Source organism: Boeremia exigua (assembly GCF_020726555.1).
Source record: "Boeremia exigua strain MPI-SDFR-AT-0100 chromosome Unknown C7974scaffold_1, whole genome shotgun sequence".
Lineage (NCBI taxonomy): Eukaryota > Fungi > Ascomycota > Dothideomycetes > Pleosporales > Didymellaceae > Boeremia > Boeremia exigua.
The window spans coordinates 3,068,795-3,089,154 of record NW_025763518.1 but is presented as its reverse complement, the minus strand read 5'-3'; the positions used below and the strand labels follow the sequence as shown (position 1 = coordinate 3,089,154).

At 58.5% G+C, this 20,360-nt stretch overlaps 7 protein-coding genes across 7 annotated transcripts; 3 read left to right on the top strand and 4 right to left on the bottom strand.

Annotated features, from left to right (window-relative positions):
- Positions 1–1,236: 1,236 nt before the first annotated feature.
- On the bottom strand, positions 1,237–2,800 carry C7974DRAFT_383950 (mitochondrial carrier domain-containing protein). Its single transcript, XM_046140805.1, has 4 exons — positions 2,527–2,800; positions 2,010–2,429; positions 1,630–1,961; positions 1,237–1,576 (listed from the first exon to the last, which is right to left on the bottom strand). Exons 1-4 carry the CDS (start codon positions 2,703–2,705, stop codon positions 1,518–1,520), a joined length of 990 nt encoding a protein of 329 aa, XP_046003365.1. The 5' UTR covers positions 2,706–2,800; the 3' UTR covers positions 1,237–1,517.
- Positions 2,801–2,983: 183 nt separating this feature from the next.
- C7974DRAFT_383949 (uncharacterized protein) lies at positions 2,984–4,884 on the bottom strand. The gene has a single exon (XM_046140804.1). It carries the CDS (start codon positions 4,733–4,735, stop codon positions 3,167–3,169), a length of 1,569 nt encoding a protein of 522 aa, XP_046003364.1. The 5' UTR covers positions 4,736–4,884; the 3' UTR covers positions 2,984–3,166.
- A 239-nt stretch (positions 4,885–5,123) lies between these two features.
- On the top strand, positions 5,124–7,850 carry C7974DRAFT_326246 (major facilitator superfamily domain-containing protein). The gene is made up of 2 exons (XM_046138983.1): positions 5,124–5,884; positions 5,934–7,850. Exons 1-2 carry the CDS (start codon positions 5,602–5,604, stop codon positions 7,547–7,549), a joined length of 1,899 nt encoding a protein of 632 aa, XP_046003363.1. The 5' UTR covers positions 5,124–5,601; the 3' UTR covers positions 7,550–7,850.
- A 177-nt stretch (positions 7,851–8,027) lies between these two features.
- On the top strand, positions 8,028–9,715 carry C7974DRAFT_440114 (uncharacterized protein; the record flags this gene model as incomplete). Its single annotated transcript, XM_046145310.1, has 1 exon — positions 8,028–9,715. A coding segment is annotated over one exon (1,239 nt), but the record flags the coding sequence as incomplete, so codon positions are not given.
- Positions 9,716–10,292: 577 nt separating this feature from the next.
- Positions 10,293–12,179, bottom strand: C7974DRAFT_298692 (uncharacterized protein; the record flags this gene model as incomplete). The annotated part of the gene is made up of 4 exons (XM_046137707.1): positions 10,293–10,492; positions 10,540–11,911; positions 11,964–12,068; positions 12,120–12,179. The coding sequence occupies 4 exons, from the start codon at positions 12,177–12,179 to the stop codon at positions 10,293–10,295; spliced, it is 1,737 nt and encodes a 578-aa protein (XP_046003361.1).
- Positions 12,180–13,811: 1,632 nt separating this feature from the next.
- Positions 13,812–16,401, bottom strand: C7974DRAFT_326240 (transcription initiation factor TFIID component TAF4 family-domain-containing protein). The gene is made up of 2 exons (XM_046138982.1): positions 15,047–16,401; positions 13,812–14,998 (listed from the first exon to the last, which is right to left on the bottom strand). Exons 1-2 carry the CDS (start codon positions 16,266–16,268, stop codon positions 14,298–14,300), a joined length of 1,923 nt encoding a protein of 640 aa, XP_046003360.1. The 5' UTR covers positions 16,269–16,401; the 3' UTR covers positions 13,812–14,297.
- A 111-nt stretch (positions 16,402–16,512) lies between these two features.
- Positions 16,513–19,716, top strand: C7974DRAFT_383940 (beta-lactamase-like protein). The gene is made up of 5 exons (XM_046140803.1): positions 16,513–16,829; positions 16,878–16,975; positions 17,225–18,356; positions 18,419–19,103; positions 19,157–19,716. Exons 1-5 carry the CDS (start codon positions 16,680–16,682, stop codon positions 19,588–19,590), a joined length of 2,499 nt encoding a protein of 832 aa, XP_046003359.1. The 5' UTR covers positions 16,513–16,679; the 3' UTR covers positions 19,591–19,716.
- The last annotated feature ends 644 nt before the right edge of the window (positions 19,717–20,360 follow it).

Sequence of the window (20,360 nt, the reverse complement as noted above, 5' to 3'; positions counted from 1 at the left end):
TTGAGTGTAGAACCAGCGGCGTGAAAGAAGTTTGTGATTTTTCTTTGATACCTATGCTCTCATCGTAATGACAGTTTTTCGGGAAATGGTCAGTTGGTATGTAGTAATGTCTGGGCCTGCACCAGAATATAATATACTAATGCTCAACATGATGCTGTCTTTACGGATGTGTGCACTGTTGCGGCGAAGCGTGAGAAACGAGGTGTAACGGGAGACCTCAGTGAACATTCCTTACAACCGTTTCCCACTGTACAGTGCATTGAGGAATACAAAGTAACACTGGCTCTCCTTTCTTGCAGAATTCTGGATAGCACGTGAAAACTACACGTGTGTCACCCGTTTCGTCAATGTGTTTGATGACGTGTTTTAGATGGCCCTCGCGCGTGAATATCTCCGATCTCTCGTAGTCTGGAAGCTCTTCTCGTGGAAGCAGAAAGCACTATTACTTCGCACGGGGCGTGGGCAGGCTGCTCGGCTTTCGAATCAAACATTGGGCCATGCCGTTGCGACCGACCCCTCTTCGGGTGTCTCGCGTACTGATCGAGAAAGCATGTATGGATCTTGTTCGAAGTGTGGTCTTTCCTGAACATGTCACGAATATGCATGTGTGCATGTTCGGCTTGATCTTTCCTGTCCCCGAAGCGATCACAGATGACGAATTCGCCAGCAGTGCCTTGGTCCCAGGTTCCGAGTAGCTGGGACTGACACTATTACTTTAGAGTGTGGACGCTGTTGAGATCGACCAGAGCCCGCTTTTTCGAGTAAGCACGGGTGCATTTGACGATGTGTCGTAAACCTGATAGTACGTTACTACACCTCCGACCAGCCACTGAGCTCGATTGTAGGATGTAGCTCACCCTGATCGCAGATCGAGAACTGCAGAATTGCAATCGACTTACTCCATTGAAGCGAGCACATACGCTCCAACAGAAAAGTCCTGACAGGATTGTTGAAGCTGCGTTTCGCCAAGTGACGAGTCAGATGTGCCTGGCAGTACAAGGGCGCTTGAGTGGAGTCACTCAGAGCCATACATGAGCTGGTTATTTGACGTAAGACGCAGCTCGATTGTAGGATGCAACCCACCCTGATCGCGGATCAAGAACTGTACAATTGCAATCGACTTACTCCATTCAAGTCCTGGAAAGATTGTTAAAGTTGAGTTTCACCAAGTAACGGGTGCTTGAGTGGAGTCACTCAGAGGCATACATGAGCCAGGTATTTGACGCGAGACGCAGATTAGATCATTAAGGCTCCGTCTATTGTGCAGCTAATCTCATCAAACCGTACTGTTACAAGTGCCACATCGGGCGGGCTGAACGTACAAGTAGCTAAGCGGCAAAATAAAACGCAAACACATGAACAGAAAATGGGAATATATCCATGCCAGCCAGATGCAAAAAAGAAAGACTTTTTCCGTGCACTACAAAGTCTCCCTCTAAAGACCCAATGTCGTGGCTGTCTTGGTATCATCGCTCCACCACCTCTTCGCACTCCAACACCTCATTTTGCTCGACGATTTACTGTGTCTTAGCGATCTCGACGCCACCTGTGGCACCAAGGGCCTTCTTGATGTCGCCTTATTTGGTCAGTATTGGAGCTACTCGTGGTGGAATGGTGTTGAGAACTTACCGTAGATGGCGAACTGACCAGCGGTCAGGGTACCGACCATGAAAAGACGGGCACCGATACCGCTGTAAGAGCCACGGAGACCGAGCTCCTTGGCGATCTTGATCAGACGGCTGGTGGTGCCCTCACCGGGCTCGCCCTTGGTCTTGTTGATCTTGGACAGCATGGTGTCAGCGGGCTGGGAGATGATGGCGGCGGCGAAACCGGCGATGAGACCGGAGCCGAGGTTGTAGACGGTCTGCATGCCGTTGGAGGTCTTGCTCTTGTCGACGACGGTGTAGACGGCCTCGTTGACCTTCTCGAAGACGACGAACTTGGCGCAGGTGTAGGGGATCCTGTTCACGTGTCAGCTGGCTCCGGATTAGCCGAAGCATGGGACTTACTGCTTGAACAGGATGGGGCCGAATCCAGAGTAGAAAGCGCCAACACCCTCGGTCTTGAGGATCTTGCCGAAGCCACCAATCAGGCCGTTGGCGAACTTGGGGTCGGAGACGAGACGGATACGGGTGGCCTCAAGAGGGCAGAGGGCGATGTCAGCGATGAACTCAGCGCAGGCGGCGGCACCGAGGTAGACGGCGGTGCGGTTGTTGGAGGCAGCCTCGTAACCGAAGGTGTTGATGGCCTGCTGCTTGAAGAACTCGTATCCACCGAACTTGAAGGCACCCTGGAGGAAGTAACCGGCGGCGGTGGGACCGAAGCCGGTCCAGACGGCGCCAGCACCCTCGTTGGCGATGACCTTGCGGAAGCCACCGATGAGGCCGTTGTTGTAGGTCGCGGGGTCGAGCTGGATGCGGGTCTTGACGCTGCAGGGCTGTTAGCAGGGCTCGCACGTCATGCGCCGGAAAAACTGCAACGCAGCCATTGGCGCGCATCAGTGCCATTGGGCGGCGGAGGACGTACACATCGACGGGGGTCAGGGCACCGTGGGTGACGGAGCAGCAGACAGCGCCGGCGAAAGCGAAGCGCGAGTACAGCGCAAGACCGGTGGGCGCGTCAGGCGCGGGCATGGCAGCAAGCTTCGCCTTGGCGGCGTCGACGGTGCTGGAGCCGGTGGCAGTGGGGGGAGGAGCGGTGGACATTGTGAAGGACGATGAACCGACGACAGAGGGTTGAGTGGAGAGTGGTGTAGGTGGTGTTGATGGGTGAATTCAAGCCTCAAAAGGTTTTGCTGGAGAGATGCAGCCGCACTGCTTGGCGGGCTCCATTGCCCGACCTCTTCCGGCCAACCAACGGCATTGGCCTTATCGAATCCCGATTCTCCTGCTTTTCCCTCGGGCGAATCACGTCACTCTGCATTAGGGCGTGCACGCTCAACAACATCCTTAATCGCGCAGCTCTATGTATCATAAGGATTTCGCGCTGCTGTTCTGAATCCCGGTTGCCGTTCCGTTCTGTTTCGCGCCACGCAGCTCGAGCATCGTAGAGAGACCAACCACGATGGCAGCCTCTCGACAACAATTGCATTACTTCAGAGGATCGGATAGCACGGAACGCAGTATGATAAGAGCTGGAACAGATGGTCTTCATTGCACGCGGCACCCTAACTCTGCTTGGCCCTCTGCGTGTTTCTGGCCATCAACAATATGCTCTCCCGACGAGGCCCGTACTTTCTAGCAAGCCCAGCTTCGTCGTCGTCGCTCGACTCTGCGTCTTCAAGCACACCCAATACATCATCGTACGCCCGATACTGGCTCTTCGCTGCGTCCAGCATATCTTCGAGATAGCTCTCGATTATGCCCATCCGCTCGAGCATCTTTTCAGCCTCCCGCCGTGCATTGAAGATGTCAGTAATCGTCCCAGATACATACGTCTTGATGTCAGCTGTTGCCAGTTCGACTGATGCTGACGGATGATGATCCTCGAGGGAGAAACCAGCCTCTTCTGCCCTGGATAACAAACTGGCACTCATACTGGCTAGACCACTTGCGTTGTGTTGAACGACCTGAATATGTGCATCCAATTCGGGTACCTGTTGTTGGAGGATTCGCTGCAGCTGGCCATCCGCCTGATCGCAGGCTCTAGTTTGATCCTGCTTGAGTTGACGGTCTCCCAGGCTCTTGTGAGCGGCCCACTTCTGTGCTGCTTGCAACTCAGTCAGTTCCTGTAGTTCCTTCAGTTTGATCTGCGTCAGCCCTCGACGCATTGCCTTGATCTTGTCGATGACCTTTCTGACAACGGTATCCCGCATCTTCCGTTCAAACGCCTGAATCTTCATCGTCAACCGCTCGATCTCAGCTATGTTATGTTCCAGTTTTGCTACGCTCAACGATCGAGCCAATCCTGACAGCTTGTCTGCGTTTACAGTTTGCGATCTCGATTTTACCTCGTCGATAAGCGCCTCCATTGTAAGCAGCTTCAGCTCATCGTCCATATCTGGTATCGCAATTCGAACATTGGCCCACAGCATCACCAAGATGTCAAAACTCGATTGCCTGTGGAACTCTGCGATCTCTGGTCTCAGCGCCGTCAATGCTTGCAATAGCTCAGCTGAGGACTCTTCAAGTTCTTGCCTACCGTCAGTGCCATGGTCACAGCTCCTGAGAAGGCTGCCGCGTCTTTCAACGGCCAGTCTGAGCATAACTCTTGAATTTTCGCCCTCTCTCAGCGTTGAACTAACGCGTCTGTTCCACGACAAAAGGACGTTCCTCATATCTTCGTATGACTCTTCTTTGTCTCTTTGAAGGTCTTTGTCGCGAAAGACAGCAAGGAGGTCTTCAGACACCTCGTCTCGTGGTCCACGACCTTCGCGTATGCGTTGAAGGATGTCGGTGTCCAAGGTCTGGCTATCGGCGCCCTCACAACAGCCATGGTTTTGCGTTTTGCTGGCTTGTTCTGTATGACTATTGCTTGAAAGAGGCCTACTATCATCTTCTGAAGCTTTATCGAATCGAGCTTGTGCCTCATCGCAGATTTGGTCGAGCCAGGACTTACAGCTCAATAGGTCTCCCACTGGTGCCCACTTTCGTATAGTTCTATCTTGACACGTTAATTCGAGGCTGGCAGTATCAACCTCGCCATCACTTTCTGGATCTGAGTCTTCCAGACGCTGTCGAATGAGCTCTTTGCTTATGTGTTGCGTGCGCCTTCTGGACATGCCTAGCCTGTGCATGCTTTGTACTGATAGACGTGCGACATGAAGATTTAGGGAGTAGCTTAGCCGCCATTGCGTTACATATCAAGTACAATTCTGACAGCTCAATCTGGAGTGCTACAACATTGAAGCCTCTGGCTTCACGTTAGCCGTGATTTGTTGCAGACCCGGCACATGTGTGACCGTTGCACGAACTAGTCTAATCAAATTGTGATGTTCGTCAGCAGGTTTTGGATACGCGATTTCCACCGTTTGTCTGATATACACATCCATGCAGTAGATCCACATCAACGGTTCACGACCATGTTCGGCTAGGGTTGCTTGCACGACAGGGGTCACGCGCATGTCATCCAGACTCGTAGTACGGGCAGATAGAGCGACTGGCGAGTCAGTACTAACACCTGAGCTCCTATCAATTCTGAGAGCTCGCGTGCTCACAGCCTGTTAGCGGTGATTTTCAGACACCATACGCCGCTGCCAGAACCTGCACGGGTGGAGTTGCGGTGTGGGTCACAGATGGCTCTTTCGGGGAAACGACTTGGGGCACACCACTTAGCCTGTCCAATCACGAGCATTGCTACAAATTGCTATCGACCATCTCACGACACGACATCCACGACGCAGTTTCGCGACAGCAGAAGCGCCGTCTGCACATACTAAGCACGGCAACAGTACTGCATCGAGAAGAGGGGAAGGTCCCCGCGATGGGTCTTGACGCGTGACCTTGCGATCCAGAGTCCAGACCCTGCCTGCGCACGAGGCAAGTGCTCAATTTTAACCCAAGCAGCCGCTTCTTAAGTCTCCCACTGCGAACTTTCAACAAACCTAAACCACACCTCCTTTTTAGCCTGCAGCTGTGCCCGGGAAGCTCGTTGCTGCTCTTAATGTCATTGATTCAGCATGTCACGCAGCAAGAGGGTACTGACCGAGAGGAGGCGCTCGTGGACCTGTTCTTGTCGCCGGTAGACCGGCTGGAGAACCGAGAGCAAGCATCGGAACGTCGGCTCTCTATACAAAGCCAATACTCCAACGCAGGCTTCTTGTTTGCAGGCAAATCGGTCAGGCGTGTTATCAGCTACGATGCGCTTCACAGGCCGCTGGAACCAGCTGCAGGAGACACTGACGGCGGTGTGACACAGTACACTGTGTCAACCTTTAAACGAGCCGGTATGTACCCGGAAGGTGTCACACGACCACTTTACTAAGATCTACACAGCGCAAGTCTTTGCAGTCGTCCTGGCCTGCTGGTTTGCCAGCGGCATCGTCTTCGGTTTTGCAGCGCTCAAGCCGATCCTGGTCAAGGAAGGCGTCTTCAGAGACCTTTGCACGCAAGAAGAGCTCGACGAGGATGTCGAGGTCTGCTACGAGCAAGGTCTGCGCCTCAATCTTTCCTTCTCACTTGCATCCACCACAGCCAATGTATCTGCTCTTCTCGTTGGAACGATGCTTGATCGTTATGGTCCAAAAGTTTGCTATCTTATTGGTTCGGCTTGCCTTGCTGCTGGCAGCATCATAATGAGCATCGCCTTCCAGACCGCCGCATATGACGGCTACACAATTGGAAACTTCTTCCTCGCGCTTGGAGGCACATTCGTGTTCTTGCCGTCTTTCCAGATTGCTAATGCGTTCCCCAAGTACGGCGGCACCATCGTGGCGCTCGTCACTGGTGCTTTTGATGCGTCTGCAGCTGTCTATCTGTTCTACAGACTTGCATATGAGGCGACTGACGGGGCCTTCAAGCCTCACAAGTTCTTCCTTTTCTACCTCATTGTCCCAGTAGCAATTGTCATTGCGCAGCTGACTTTCTTGCCGACCGAGAACTACAAGACTGCGCCTCAGCTGGAGCTGAAGATCCAGCGTGCTGCAGGGAACCAGCGAGACGTTCACACTTCGGATGAGGACCTCGCCGATGATGAGATTTGGAGGCGCAGGAAGGCTCGCAGCGCCCGCCGCCGCAAGCGCCTGAGCAAGCTAGACGAGCTCGTCGGTGATGAGATTACGCGCAAGAAGCAGGAAGAGAAGCACGAGCAGCATCTCGAAGCGTCGGGAGTCTGGGGTGCTCTGCACAACAAGACTGCCGCCGAGCAGATGCTCACGCCGTGGTTCACGCTGCTAGCTCTTCTTACCGTTGTGCAGATGGTCCGTATGAACTACTTCATCGCCTCCATTCGCGATCAGTACACATACATGTTGGACTCTGTTGACCTTGCTGCTCGCGTCAACGACTTCTTCGACTGGGCGCTTCCCCTTGGTGGTGTACTTAGCACACCCTTCCTCGGCATGCTCCTCGACAACGTCAGCACGCCCGGCGTGCTCCTCCTCATCGTCATCATTGCCACTGCGATTGGTATCGTTGGCTCCATCGGCACGCTCTGGGCCGGCTACACCAACGTCCTCCTCTTCGTCGTGATGCGCCCGCTGTACTACTCCGCCATGTCCGACTACGCCACCAAGGTCTTTGGCTTCGCGACCTTTGGCCGCGTCTACGGCACCATCATCTGCTTCTCCGGCATGGTCAACCTGTCGCAGACCGGCATCGACGCGCTCAACAAGACGACCTTTGGCGGCAACCCGATCCCGGTCAACGCGTTCCTCGCGGGCCTCACCTTTGTCATTGGCTCCACCCTTGTGGTTTATGTCGCTGTGCAGATGTACCGCATGCGCCGTAAGCTCGACCAGGAGGATGCCATGACCGTCACCAACACGGACGTTGGCAGCATCATGGAGAGCCTGCTCGAGGAGGACGAGCCGCGTGATTACGGCAGCGTGGCGCCCGCCCGTAGCCACAGGGATTACGAGCAGCCTGCCCGCGTCTCGCGCGAGTACGTCTAGCAGCCTTAAGGGGGTAGACGCGTGTTGTTTCTGTTCCTTACCTTTCTTTAACGATTCAGCGATGTCAGACGCCCCCTAATTCCGCACGTCCTGTGTTTTTTCAAAAGCGTGTAATTATGTAGCCCTCTCCTTCCAGCCTCTGTTTTTTCTTGCAAGCCCGGCGTCTGCCGTTCCAGCACGCATCCCGCATCATGAGCGTCTTTTGCATTGCATGAGCATAGCGAGTCCCTTACGACGTGTATGTCTGTATGTATGTCTTGTAGCTTGATAGCGATTTGAATGGCATGTTTCTGAGACACCCTGAGTCAGTGTGAGTATGCATCTGTGAGGCGTCGGAGTGATTGGATACAATGCGACGGAGACGTTGACACGGAATAGAAACGGCACCACGGAATACTTCACGGCACGCAGGACCACAGCACGGCACATCACACGCAGCAGAGCAGAATCCTGTTTTGACTTTTTTTTGCATTCTACGGAATTCTACGGATCTACCATAACAACAAAGTCCCTAAACCAGACTATACTAGAAAAAACACTGCTCCCCAACCAACCACCTCCCTCCCTACACAACCGTCTGCGTCACAGTCTGCGTCTCCGTCACCGTACTCGGCTCCACCGCCTGCGTGACGGTAACCGTCACCGCCTCGCCCTCGCCATACCCATTCGACGCCCTGACCGCCCTGGTCCACCTGACCCCCTCAACCACCTCCTCGCGCCGCCCGTCCGTCACAGCCCCGACATTCACCGGCCGGCTGAACAACTCGCACACGCCGACCTCCAGCACGTGCGTGCACGACGCACACGATGTCTGCCGCTGCACCGAGACCGCGAAGCCGCGGCACACGGGCTCGTGGGCGCATTCCTCGGCACACGCGGCCGCGCTGTAGGTGCGTGTCAGGCGGCGCTTGTACGGCAGCTGGGTGGTGGAGGCGTTGGCGTTGGACCACAGAAGCGTATAGGGCGCGGGGACGGGCTGGTCGAGGGCGAGCGAGGAGTATGCGGGCGAGGACTCGAAGGCGGACAGCGTGGCGTCGAGGTCTGGCGGGGACTCCGGGACGGGGTTCATGTTCTCGTCGTAGTCGGAGTATTCGTCTGTGTCCGAGTCGGAGGCGGGGTAGGAGGGGACAGGCGGGAGGGAGGCGGAGGGCGAGGGCGAGGAGGAGGCGGGGGGAGACGGGGCCGCGGAGGAAGCCGAGGAGGAGGCGGCGGCGGCGGCAACGGCGCGCATTGCGCGGCGGAGCGGGATGAGGGTGGGGAGGTTGGGCGGGGCGTCGGGGACGGCAGCGCGGAGGGGCTCGAGGAAGGGGGCCAGGGCGGGGTTCGCGAGGGGCTTTGCGCGGTCGTGGGGCGCGGTGACGGGCTTGCCGACGCCGCCGGGGCCGCCGGGCGGGAAGTCGGGCTTCCAGGAGGCCTCGGGGGAGCCGGGCCGCGGCGGGACGGTCTGGCTGGCGGTGGGCGCCTGGATGGGCCCCGTTTCGCCCGCAATGGGCCCGTCTTCGATGCCGCCGAAGTTCATCAGCGGCGCGTAGGGGAAGCCGGGGCCGTAACTCCTGTCGTGGCCGCTGAGATCCACGCCGCCGCCGCTGAGCTTCGTGCCGCGGGGGACGTTCTCGGGGGCCACTCGGGTGGGGGCGGGGGCTGCGGCGGCGAGGCCGGCCAGGGCCAGGAGGAAGACGAGCTTCATGGTGGTGGTGGTGGAGCGGTGGTGGTGTAGTTGGGTGACTACAATGGTGCCGACGGGGAGAGTCGGGGACTGGTGGTGGGCGGTGTGTGGTGGGCGGTGGTGTGGTAGGCTGGTGGCTACAGTTGTGCTGGACAAGTCAGGGGCTGGTACCGTTGGTGGGTGGTAGGCTGGCTCCTACAATTGCACTGGACAAGCCGGAGACAGTAACCGGTATTGGTATGTGATAGGCCGGTGGCTACAATTGTGCAGTGCTGTATCAGGCACGACTAGTGCAGGAACCTAGTTGGTGACAAGGGCAGACTGGAGACCACAGGAGTTGCTGATGACTGAAGAAGACTCTTACACAGACTCTTACAGAGGGAGGCAGCCGGTCCTTATATAGATTTTCCACGCAGGCCGCTGGATCCGTGATCCAGGTACGCAACATCTGAACCAGTTGCGGAGGTATTGGATTGGAAAAGTCAGTCTGTAAAAATCACTTCGAGCTTACCGTGGAACGTCACCCAGTCTGTCCAACCTCCAGAGAGGGAGACCCGCACGATAACGGCTCACTGGCTGTGGGAGGCTACCATGCAGGGTCCTTCCTCAATGGCGATCGCCCCAACACACCATCGGGAGCCCTTTAGTTCTTGGTTCAGGATCCAGTGTGACTCTTCGTTCCATCCCACGGTGCCTCGGGGGCGCCCCCTCTTTTCGAATCCACATTCTGAACCCAACATCGAACATGCACAAGACACTGACTAATGTAAGAATGAAGCTTCCATTATCATTGAACGTGTATGGGGGGTGGGGGGTATGTAGCAACCTCTGTCCTCTCGCTTCGCCTCCTAGCACCCAACACAACCAACCACGAGAGACCCAGCCCTGACCCAACCCGACCAAACCACCTCGCGCCTCGCCCACGGCGCCTCTTGCCCCATCTGCGCCCACACTCCCACTCCCCACTTGCCCCGCACCCGCGAACCATACTTCGCACCCCTGACCCATCCTATCGTCGTAATTACACTCTTCTCAAAAACTTTTCCTGGCACGCGCGTATGGCTCATGCATGCGGTATTACCGGAAGCGGGAGGTGCAGCGGCCCATGACCTCGCCCTGGCAGACGAGCTCGGCGTTGAACTCGGAGCCGTCGAGGGTGAGGTAGATATCGAAGTAGACGCGGTAGAAGGTGCCTTGCGGGGTGTCCATGCGCTCAAAGTCTTTTTCGAGATTCTTGCGCGAGAGATCCGAGGTGAGGGTGACGACCTCCTTGATGCCTGGGTGTGTTAGTGAGGGCCGTGTTTGGGGGTTTTATAAAACTTACGCGGGTCTTTGGTGTACTCGGGGCACACGTCGTCGTCGCAGGCGTACAGTATGTCCTCGTACATGAGTGTGGCGCCGGGGGCAACCTGTCGGAAGAAGGAGACCTTGACGGGCTCGCCGATCTTGACGCGCTGGCCCTTTTGCACGAAGATCTGTCGTGTGTACTTGCATCGGTCCTTGCCGTCGAGCGAGGGCACGCGGTACTGCTCCGGGTGGTGGCCCTCCTTGAACGGCTGCAGCGTAGCCATGAGGTAGTGACGACGCGCGACACGGTGTGTGACGATCCTCTCTGTGATGCCGGCAGTGACGGCGCCCTTGACAATGGCAGCCACAGAGTCCATGGGGCGGACGACCTTGGACTGGAACTGAGGCGGGACGTGCAGCTTGATCTGCTGGAAGAGGTATTCGGACGCGCCGAAACCACCAACTACAAGAACATTCTGTAACGAGCGGTTCTGGGCCTGGATGGCGATGATCTGGTTGCGCACAAGCTCCAGGATGCGGTTGACGACGGGCTCGAAGCACTGCAGAATCTCCTCGTTTGTAAATGTCATGTATCCCTCCTCAATGCCAGCCTCGGGGAACTCAGCCTCGATGCCGACGTCGACGGCCCACTTCTGGCCGTTGTTCCGGAAATCGGCCTTTATCCTGTTCTCAAAGTCCATGATGCACTTGGCGTAGACCTTGCCGGCGGTCTTGGAACCGTCGGGCAGCTTCATCTTTCGGATCTTGGCACGCAGGATGTTGCTGAAGTTGCGGTTGAGGGCTGTGGAACCGCACGAGTCGCCGGATCCGGCTGTGCACTCGGCGACGGAGAAGGGCTGCTCCTCCTCGACCTCGTAGGCGATCAAATCGACGGTACCTCCACCGCAATCAACAATCAGCACGGCGTCGTGCATCTTGAGGTTGAGCAGGCCGGTCTTGGAGCAGAACATGGCGGCGGCCTCGGGCTCGGTGATGAGGGTCAGGCGGTTGTCGTTCTCGTCGCGCAGGAAGCCGGCCTGGATGGCGGCGGCGCGGGTGGCGGCCTTGCCGGCGTCGTTCCAGATGGCGGGGACGGTCAGGTAGTAGCGGATGTTGCGCTCCTCGCGGTTGAAGACCTCGCCCAGGGTCTTCTGCAGCTGGTTGCGCATGGCCTGGCGCAGGTGGAACAGGTAGTCGGCGGCGACATCGATCTCGGACTTGCCCGGGGGCAGCGGGGGCAGGTTGATGGGGTCGATGTAGGTGTTGCCGGACAGCATCAGCTGCAGCTTGAACCACTCGACCTTTTGCACGCCGGGCTTGGGGTAGCCGGTGGGGGCGAGGGCGTCGGCGATGTCGGGGCCCCAGCCGACGACCTTCTGGTACTGGTCGTAGTAGAGGACGGTGGGGATCTGCATGAGTTAGAGGGGGGGGGTGGCAGGCGGAGTGGTCGATGAGTCTCACCTTCTGCTTGGTCTGGTTGCCGGCGCCCGGCCACTCGGTGATGATGTCCTCCTTGGCCTCGGTGTTGGTCGCAAAGGCAAAGGCGACGCCGGAGAAGGTGGTGCCCTGGGGGAGTTAGCTGGGCGAGCTGTCAGCGGATACGGAGCATGGGCGTACAAAGTCGATGCCGACAATCAGCTGGGCCTTGGAGCGCCCCTCGCCGGCGACCTCAGCCATGCCCGGGCGGTTGTAGACGGCGGGCGGGCCGTGCTGGGCGGGCACCGGCGGCGGAGCGCCATAGCCGGCGCCGTACTGGCCCGGCGGGGGCTGGGGCGGGTAGCCCGGCGGGCCCTGCTGCGGCGGGTAGCCCACGGGCTGCTGCTGGTGCGGCGGGTAGCCAGGCGCGGCGGTGTTGATGGGCGGCAGCGGGCTGGTCGGGCGGCCGTGCTGCTGCTGCTGCTGGGGCGCGAGGCCGCCCTGCTGCGGGGCAAAGGTGTACGAGGGCGGGCGGCCCAGGCCGTTGGGCGGGTTCATGGGGAGCGACGAGCTGCTCGAGTTGCTGGCCTGCGGCGACAGCGACGTCGGGCGGTTCTGGCCGGTCGGGGTGCTGCCTCCGGGCGCGGGCTGGGTCGGCTGGTGCGAGGAGCTCTTGCGTTTCGACCCGACTAGGTTCTTGAAGCGGGCATTCATGGAGTTCATCAGGCAAGGGGAGGTGGAGGAGAGGCGGGGGGCGCCACGAGGAGCTGCGCTGACGGCCGCCCAGAAACTGGCGAGCTGGCGAGCAGGCGAGCTGGCGAGGCTGAACGTGTGAGGGCGCGGGGCGCAGTCGTGCAGGAGTGCTGGCTGGTCCGCACTGCGCAAAGAATCAACGCCGCACACTGCGCGCGGGCTGGAGATGGTACCTGGAGCGGAGCCCACGCTGGACGGGACGCGCCCCGGGTCATTCTTTCACCGGCTGCTCCAGCGCTCCCCGACCACGCCGCGAGCGGCCAGCGGCCAGCGATTGCTGCCCCGCCACCTGTCAAACGTCCCGCGCCTGGGCCGCCAGAGCCAGCGCCCGCCCCTCACACCTCATCTATGCGCCCACTTCATCTATGCTGCAGCAGTGTGCCCGATAAGACGGGCACCTCCCGCCAGCAGTGCGGCTGCACACTGCACACTGCACACTGCACTGCGCTCTGTACACACCGCCCGCCGCGCCATTGGGCGCCGATGCTCACCTCAGCTGCACTAGACACGGCGGGATCCTCAGCCCAGCGCGCCCACAGCTGCTCAAGCGAGCGCACCGCACCCAGCACGTGGTCGCAATCGGTGCTGCTGCTGTTGCTGCTGTTGCTGCTTTTGCTGCTTTTGCTGCTTTTGCTGGCGCCCGACTTCTTTGTCCTACCCTGTCTTGCCCACCCTCCCCTGTCCTGCCCTGCCAACTTGCGTGACGCTTCAGGCTGCTGCTCCGTCCTGCGTAAGGCTGAGTGTAGCTATATCGAGACGCCAGTGGTGGGGCGCACCCAGGCTAGTGAGCACCGCAGCGCCCTGGACGAGCGCACCGCACCGCACCGCAGTCCTGGAGAACTTCGAGTCCAGGAGAACTTCGCAGTCTACTGAGGGTGCAGGACTCATGGCCCTGGACAGCCTTGTCGCAGCGTCACCGCTCCGTCTCCACCACACCGTGCCGTGGCTGTGTCTGCCCGTGCCCTTCTTGTCGCGTACTTCGTACAGGCGCCCAGCGGCCTCGTCATCGCCCCCATGCACGCTCAATTCCGCCTTGTTCCCCGCTGCACGATTCCTGGAGGAAGGTGTGTGCGGGAGGTAGTGCACTGCTGCTGACACTCGTCATTGCTTCCTCTTCGGGAAGTAAAATTGTGCATTGCGTCGACACCTGGTTATTGAGGTGTGTACTGTAGTCAATCAAGGTGGGTACTGTAGTCCATCGAGGTCCTGCAGTACTTCACAACGTCAATTGATCGTGCCTAGCCAAGACAGCATCCATTTCACATTGGCACTCACTTCATGGACCCACGACACGGCACTCACTGCATCGACTCACTGACAACCTGCGATTAAGCTTATAGATTCAAGTCACCACGCAGCAGCGTGCTTTTATACAGATATCGTCGAAGAATGCAAGCATAGCCCCAGCCCTTGGGACCCAAACACACCCACCCATCCTCAGTCCCGGTAAACGCCATCGCTGATGAAAATTTTAAATGCCCCGTGTCGTGCTGTCTGACTGTCTGGCTGTCGGACTATCTGACTGTCTGCTCACGTAGTCCTGCGAACACTCGCGGGCCGCAGCAACAAACAATCCGGCCGGCACCCGGGATACACGCCCAGGCAGGGGAACAGCCGTAGCGATGCCTATCGCACTCCGGCCGCGCCTGGCATGCGCCGGTCGAGCTCCATGGCCCGGCCCTCGTCCTTGTCCGTGTTCTTCAGACGCGCCAGAATCACCGTCAGCGTCTTCTTCTCGCGCCCGTCGTTCTCCAGCACGTGGATGAGATCGCGCATCTGGATCTTCTCGCCGATATCAGTCGTCTCAATGTGCGCTCCGTAGCTGCGCTTCTTGGCCCGCAGCCCCGCTTCGACAGCGATGGCAGCTGGGGTAGCTGCGCCGCTGCTGCCTGTGCCTGTGGGCTGTCGGGCGGGTGTCGAGGCGCCAGATGCAGCGCCGCCGCCGCCGCCGCCGCCTCCACCACCGCCTCCTGTCATCCAAGAGTACTTCTTCTTTCTTCCGCCACCTAGAGCCAGGGCCGCGGTTTCGTTGGCCTTGCGGTGCAGGACGTCTTCTGTCTGCCCGGCCTTGTTCATTGCGTCTCGCTGCTTCTTGGTGATCTTCTCGGGTATGGGAAGAGGCGCTATATCAGCTGCATCAGCTGCTGCCGCGGATTTGCCAAGCTGGCGTTGCTGGCGTCTGCGGATTCGCTCCTTCTCAAATTTCTCATCCTCAAGTACACGCCTCTTCAAGGCTTCCGCGACGTGGTTGACGTTTTGGAGAGTAGGTTGTGGTGTAGGAGGCGCCTCGCTGGGTGGAGTAGGCAGTCGTGCGCTATTTGGCAGACCTGTCGTCGTTAGTTTGCGATCACAAATCAGCGGCTCGTTGGACTCACCTTTATTGGCAGTCGTCGTGGGGCTCGCAGCATTCTCAGGTGCCTCCCACGGCGTCTTTAGAATATTCGTAGGTGCAGCCATCTTTGGTTCGGCATCTGGCTCCCTTACAGCAATGTCGAGCATCTCGGGTGGAATAAGTCCGTGCGACGTGTTCTGTCGGCCCTGACTGAGGGCAAACGAGTCCTCGACGATTGTGCGTATGCGCTCTTCAGCTGCCAGAGATAGTAATGACAAGATCTCAACGAGCGGAGCATTTTGGTTGAGCAAACTGGCAGCCTCGAGACCCACAACTTGCTCGCCGTTTGCGCCGTTCTGCGCCGTTCGCGTGATGTCGCGCGGGGTCTTGTCGGGGATCTTGTCGAACAGACCATCGACGTTGACCTGGATGCCGTTCTCATACGCGCGCCGGGCCATGCGGTGGCGGAGCACGTTGGCATCGCAGAAGGGGTCCGTCAGACACTGCTGGGCGGACTCGTTCAGGATACGGGCAGCCTGTTCGTGCTTCCTCAGTAGTTCCGCCTCGTGCTGCTCCTGCGTCATGGACTGGCTCAGCGAGCCGGTGCCCTGGAACGCGCCGTGGCTGGCTTGCCCACTCCAGTTGTTGAAGCTTCCGTGAGGCGAGAGGGTAGAGCCCGTGCCCTGCGAGTTGAACGACGTCCCGTAGCCGCTGCGGTTTCCATAGCTGTGCAGCAGGTTGTCCTCCTCGGCGCGCAGATCGATGCCGGAGCCGGTGAGCACGTCGCTAATATTGTTAACATCCAGGTCGCGCGCGTTCGCCTTCTCCAGCTCAGCGTTGTCCGTGGCCTTGCTGTAGGGCACCTTTGGCGGCGGCATAGAGCTCGGCGGCGGGGGCTGCGGCGGCATGTTATTCGGGTGCTGGTACGGCTGCGGCTGGTGGAACGGCGGGGGCTGCGCGGAGGCGGGCGACTGTGGCAGGGACAGATAGCCCGTGTTCTGCGGCGACGAGGCGTACGGCGACATGGGATACGACGGGGCGGCAAAGGGCGACTGGTAGGGCGCGGGCGACGGCGGGTTCGGCGACAGGCGCTGGCGCTTTGCGGGCGGGATGCCGCTGCCCATGGTTGGCGACATGGCGTTCGGCGACTGGCTGTACGACGGCGGCGAGAAGGGGCGCGGCGGGTGCTGGTTGAGGTTCTGGGTCTGCACCGGCGGCGGGTGCTGCCCGTACGACTGCGGGTACTGGTTGTAGTTCTGCGCCATCGTGGGCGGCTTTTCCCCGGAGGGAGTGCGCGACGCGGTTACCGGCGTGTCATCAACGAGCGTGGCGGCAGAAGGCGCGGAGGGCGATGCGCGGGGCGGGAGCGGTGGGGGCGCGTCGCTGCAAGTGTTTCGGTGGGCGATGGTCGCGACAGAGGCAAGCAGACGAGTGACGCCTGCGCTTGGGCGCCTTGGCACGCCGCGCGACAAAGAGCACCCGCGCCGCGACCCGCGACACCACGACCGCCGCGCTGGCCACCGCACCACACTGCCGTCCATCGCCCCGCCGCCATCTCCTGCGCCTCCTGCTGCGACGACTGTCATCCACTGATGGCATTGCCTTGAAAACTCGCTTTCACCGGCACCACGCCCTATCGACTGTAGCTTTAACTATAGACACCGCAGACACGTAGAATGGCGTCCAAGAGGAAGCACGCGGCGATGGAGCCCGAGGATGTTGAGCCCATAGATCCAGCCGACGAGCTGATGTTTCTGTGCCTCGGGGGCGGCAACGAGGTCGGCCGCTCCTGCCACATCCTCCAGTACAAGGGCAAGACCGTCATGGTGCGCACGCCGTCGCCAGAAATGCTCGCAGCACGCTGACTGCCCTAGCTCGACGCCGGCATGCACCCTGCATACGAGGGCCTCTCCGCCATGCCCTTCTACGATGACTTTGATCTCAGCACAGTAGACGTGCTTCTAATCTCACAGTATGTATCCACAACACCCTTAGATCTAGCAGCGAGATGGGTGGGCCAGGCGCATCACTGCAGTCGTACATGCATGGAGGACTGTTTTGGGACCAACATCTTGTATATCAGAAACAATGGAATATCATTTGCATCATCCAGCTCGACTCCGGTGATGTGCCTCCCCACCCTGGCCCATGTACATAGCTGCCCGATCTCCCCCTCATCGCGCCTCGACAGCAGTACTCGCACCTTGCTAACACCTGCCAGTTTCCACGTCGACCATGCCGCTTCGTTACCGTACGTCCTGGCCAAGACCAACTTCAAGGGCCGAGTCTTCATGACACATCCTACCAAGGCCATCTACAAGTGGCTCATTCAGGACTCTGTCCGTGTCGGCAACATGTCGAGCTCGTCAGAGACTAAGATTCAGATGTACACCGAGCAAGACCACCTGAACACCTTCCCCATGATCGAGTCCATTGACTTTTACACCACACACACTGTCTCTGGCATACGCATCACTCCTTACCCTGCTGGCCATGTTCTTGGAGCCGCCATGTTCCTGCTTGAGATTGCCGGGCTGAAGATTCTGTTCACGGGAGACTACTCGCGAGAAGACGACCGTCACTTGGTCTCTGCTTCAGTCCCAAAGGAGGTCAAGATCGACGTTCTCATCACCGAGTCGACATTCGGTATCTCCACACACACCCCGCGCGTTGAGCGCGAGACACAACTGATGAAGGCCATCACCGACATCCTGAATCGTGGCGGCAGAGCGTTGCTTCCCGTATTCGCCCTTGGACGAGCTCAAGAGCTGTTGCTCATTCTGGACGAGTACTGGGGTAAGCATCCGCAGTACCAGAAGGTCCCGATCTACTACAACTCCAGTCTGGCCCGTCGATGTATGCAGGTCTACCAAACATACGTTGGCGCTATGAACGACAACATCAAGCGCCTTACCAAACAGCGATTCGCTGAGGCTGAGGCTGAGGGCGACGTGGGTCGTCGTGGAGCCTGGGATCTCCGCTTCGTACGTTCCTTGAAGAATTTGGAGCGCTTCGATGACATGAGCCCGTCTGTCATGTTGGCTTCGCCGGGTATGATGCAGTCCGGCACGTCTCGCGAGCTTCTCGAGCGATGGGCCCCAGATCCGAGGAACGGCGTCATCATAACAGGTTACTCGGTCGAGGGCACCATGGCGAAGCAGATTGTGCACGAGCCTGAGCAGATCCCAGCAATCATGACAAGAGCAGCGAACAACAATCGCCGTGTAGGCCAGAAGGAGAACGAGCAGATCATGATCCCTAGACGTTGCACGGTGCAGGAGTACAGTTTTGCTGCTCACGTCGATGGCAAGGAGAACATGGAGTTTGTGCAAGAGGTTGCGGCACCTGTTGTTGTAAGTTCGACATGTTTATCGCTACGCGCGGGTAAAAGTATGCTTGACTGACTGTTTCCTAGATCCTTGTTCACGGTGAGAAGGGTAACATGACCCGCCTGAAGTCCAAACTCCTCGGATTCAACGCGCACAAGACAGTACCCACAAAGATCTACTCGCCAGCCAACTGCGAAGAACTACGAATCCCTTTCAAGACCGACAAGATCGCCAAAGTCGTTGGGTCGCTTGCTGCTATCCAGCCACCTTTACCTCGCGCCTCGAAAACACCCGACGGAGACGGTGAGCCTGAACAGTCTAACGAAAACAACGACAGCTCGGCTTTCATAAGTGGTGTCTTAATTCAAAACGACTTCAAGATATCACTCATGGCGCCCGAAGACCTAAAGGAATACGCCGGTCTCACAACGACCACGATCGTATGCCGCCAGCACCTCACACTGTCCGCTGCGGGGTCTGACCTGATCCGCTGGGCGCTCGAGGGTACATTCGGCGCTATCAAGGAGACAGAAATCACCGACGAAGCCGTCGATGGCAAAGAAGCAAACGGCAACGGCATGAAAGAAGACGCCGACGAGGAAGTCAGCCGCACAAGCGTGCAGTTTACAGTCATGGAATGCGTCAACGTTCTCGTCAAACCCGGCGGCCATGTTGAAGTCTCATGGGAAGGCAACGTGATCAACGACGGCATCGCCGACGCCGTGCTTGCCGTTCTGTTCACTGTCGAAAGCTCACCTGCTGCCGTCCGCCGTAAGTCATCTCCCTCTCCATCACAAAGAGAATGCCAGCTAACACCACCGCAGAATCCTCCCGCCAACACTCACACTCGCATGGCCACCCCGAGAAGCCCAAGGCCACTAAACACCACCCCCACGCCACAACAGACCCGACCACGCGCCTTGCGCGCCTGCTGCTCTTCCTCGAAGCGCAATTCGGCGAGGACGCCGTAAATCCGATCCCCTACCCGCGCTCCTCTGCCGCCAACCCGGCAAACAACACAAACGGCACTGACGTCAAGGATGTGCCCGCCGAAATCAGCGCGGAAGACAAAGCGGAGCTCAAGCGCCTGCACAACATGGGCATTCCCGTCCCCGGCATCGAGATCAAGTTCGACCGGTTCACGGCGAAGGTGTGGCTTGAGGATCTGGATGTCGAGTGTGGGAATAATGCGCTTAAGGCGAGGGTCAAGGCGGTGGTGGAGAGGGGTGTTGAGACGGTTAGTGGGCTGTGGCGATGAGAGCAGTGGTGAGCTTTGGATGGCAGATTGGTTGCGTGCAGCTTCACACAGCACATTGATATTCGACATTTTAATCCGAGACAGCTCGTAGCTATCTATTTTGCAATCCGACGATGAAATTCACACCGTCAATGTCAATCTCTTCAATACATACGTGAACATTACATATGCCGTGGCTGCACGCGTACCTGACCGCACCAGGCCAGTCATGATGCAAGGACCGATCTACGTCCACCGATAATGCACCGCATCGTGCGTTACCCCCACACATGATGTGATGCCTGCCCCTCCAGTTTTTAGGTTTGAAACGCGGCGCGACTAGCACCGCAGGAACACGGTTCCGCCCAATGGTGCCTGTGCTGCTCCGTGTCACACTGTTGGGGCTGGGTTGTGCAACGGGCGCGACAGAACAAGAGATGCAAGTAAGGAGCCACGTAGAGAGAACAAGAAGAGGGATAGACATTGAAATAGCAAGATCGAGAACACCCACACAGAAACCTGAACACGGACAACCCCGTCGCTGTGCAGTGTGGACGGCAACCAATGCCCCAGCACCTACCCCGACATCTGCAGCTGCAGCTGCATGCACCACCCCAGCCATCCAGGCACCACGGCCGTCGTGCAGCGCGCTACCACCATGTCCGCAGTCGCTGCTGCTTGTGCGCCGCGCCTCCCTGGTTTCTGCTCCGAGTGCAGCGGCGCTCCATTCTCGCGTTGTGCTGAGCGACGGATCCGGCAGACGGCAACGGCGAGACCCAGGTGTACATACA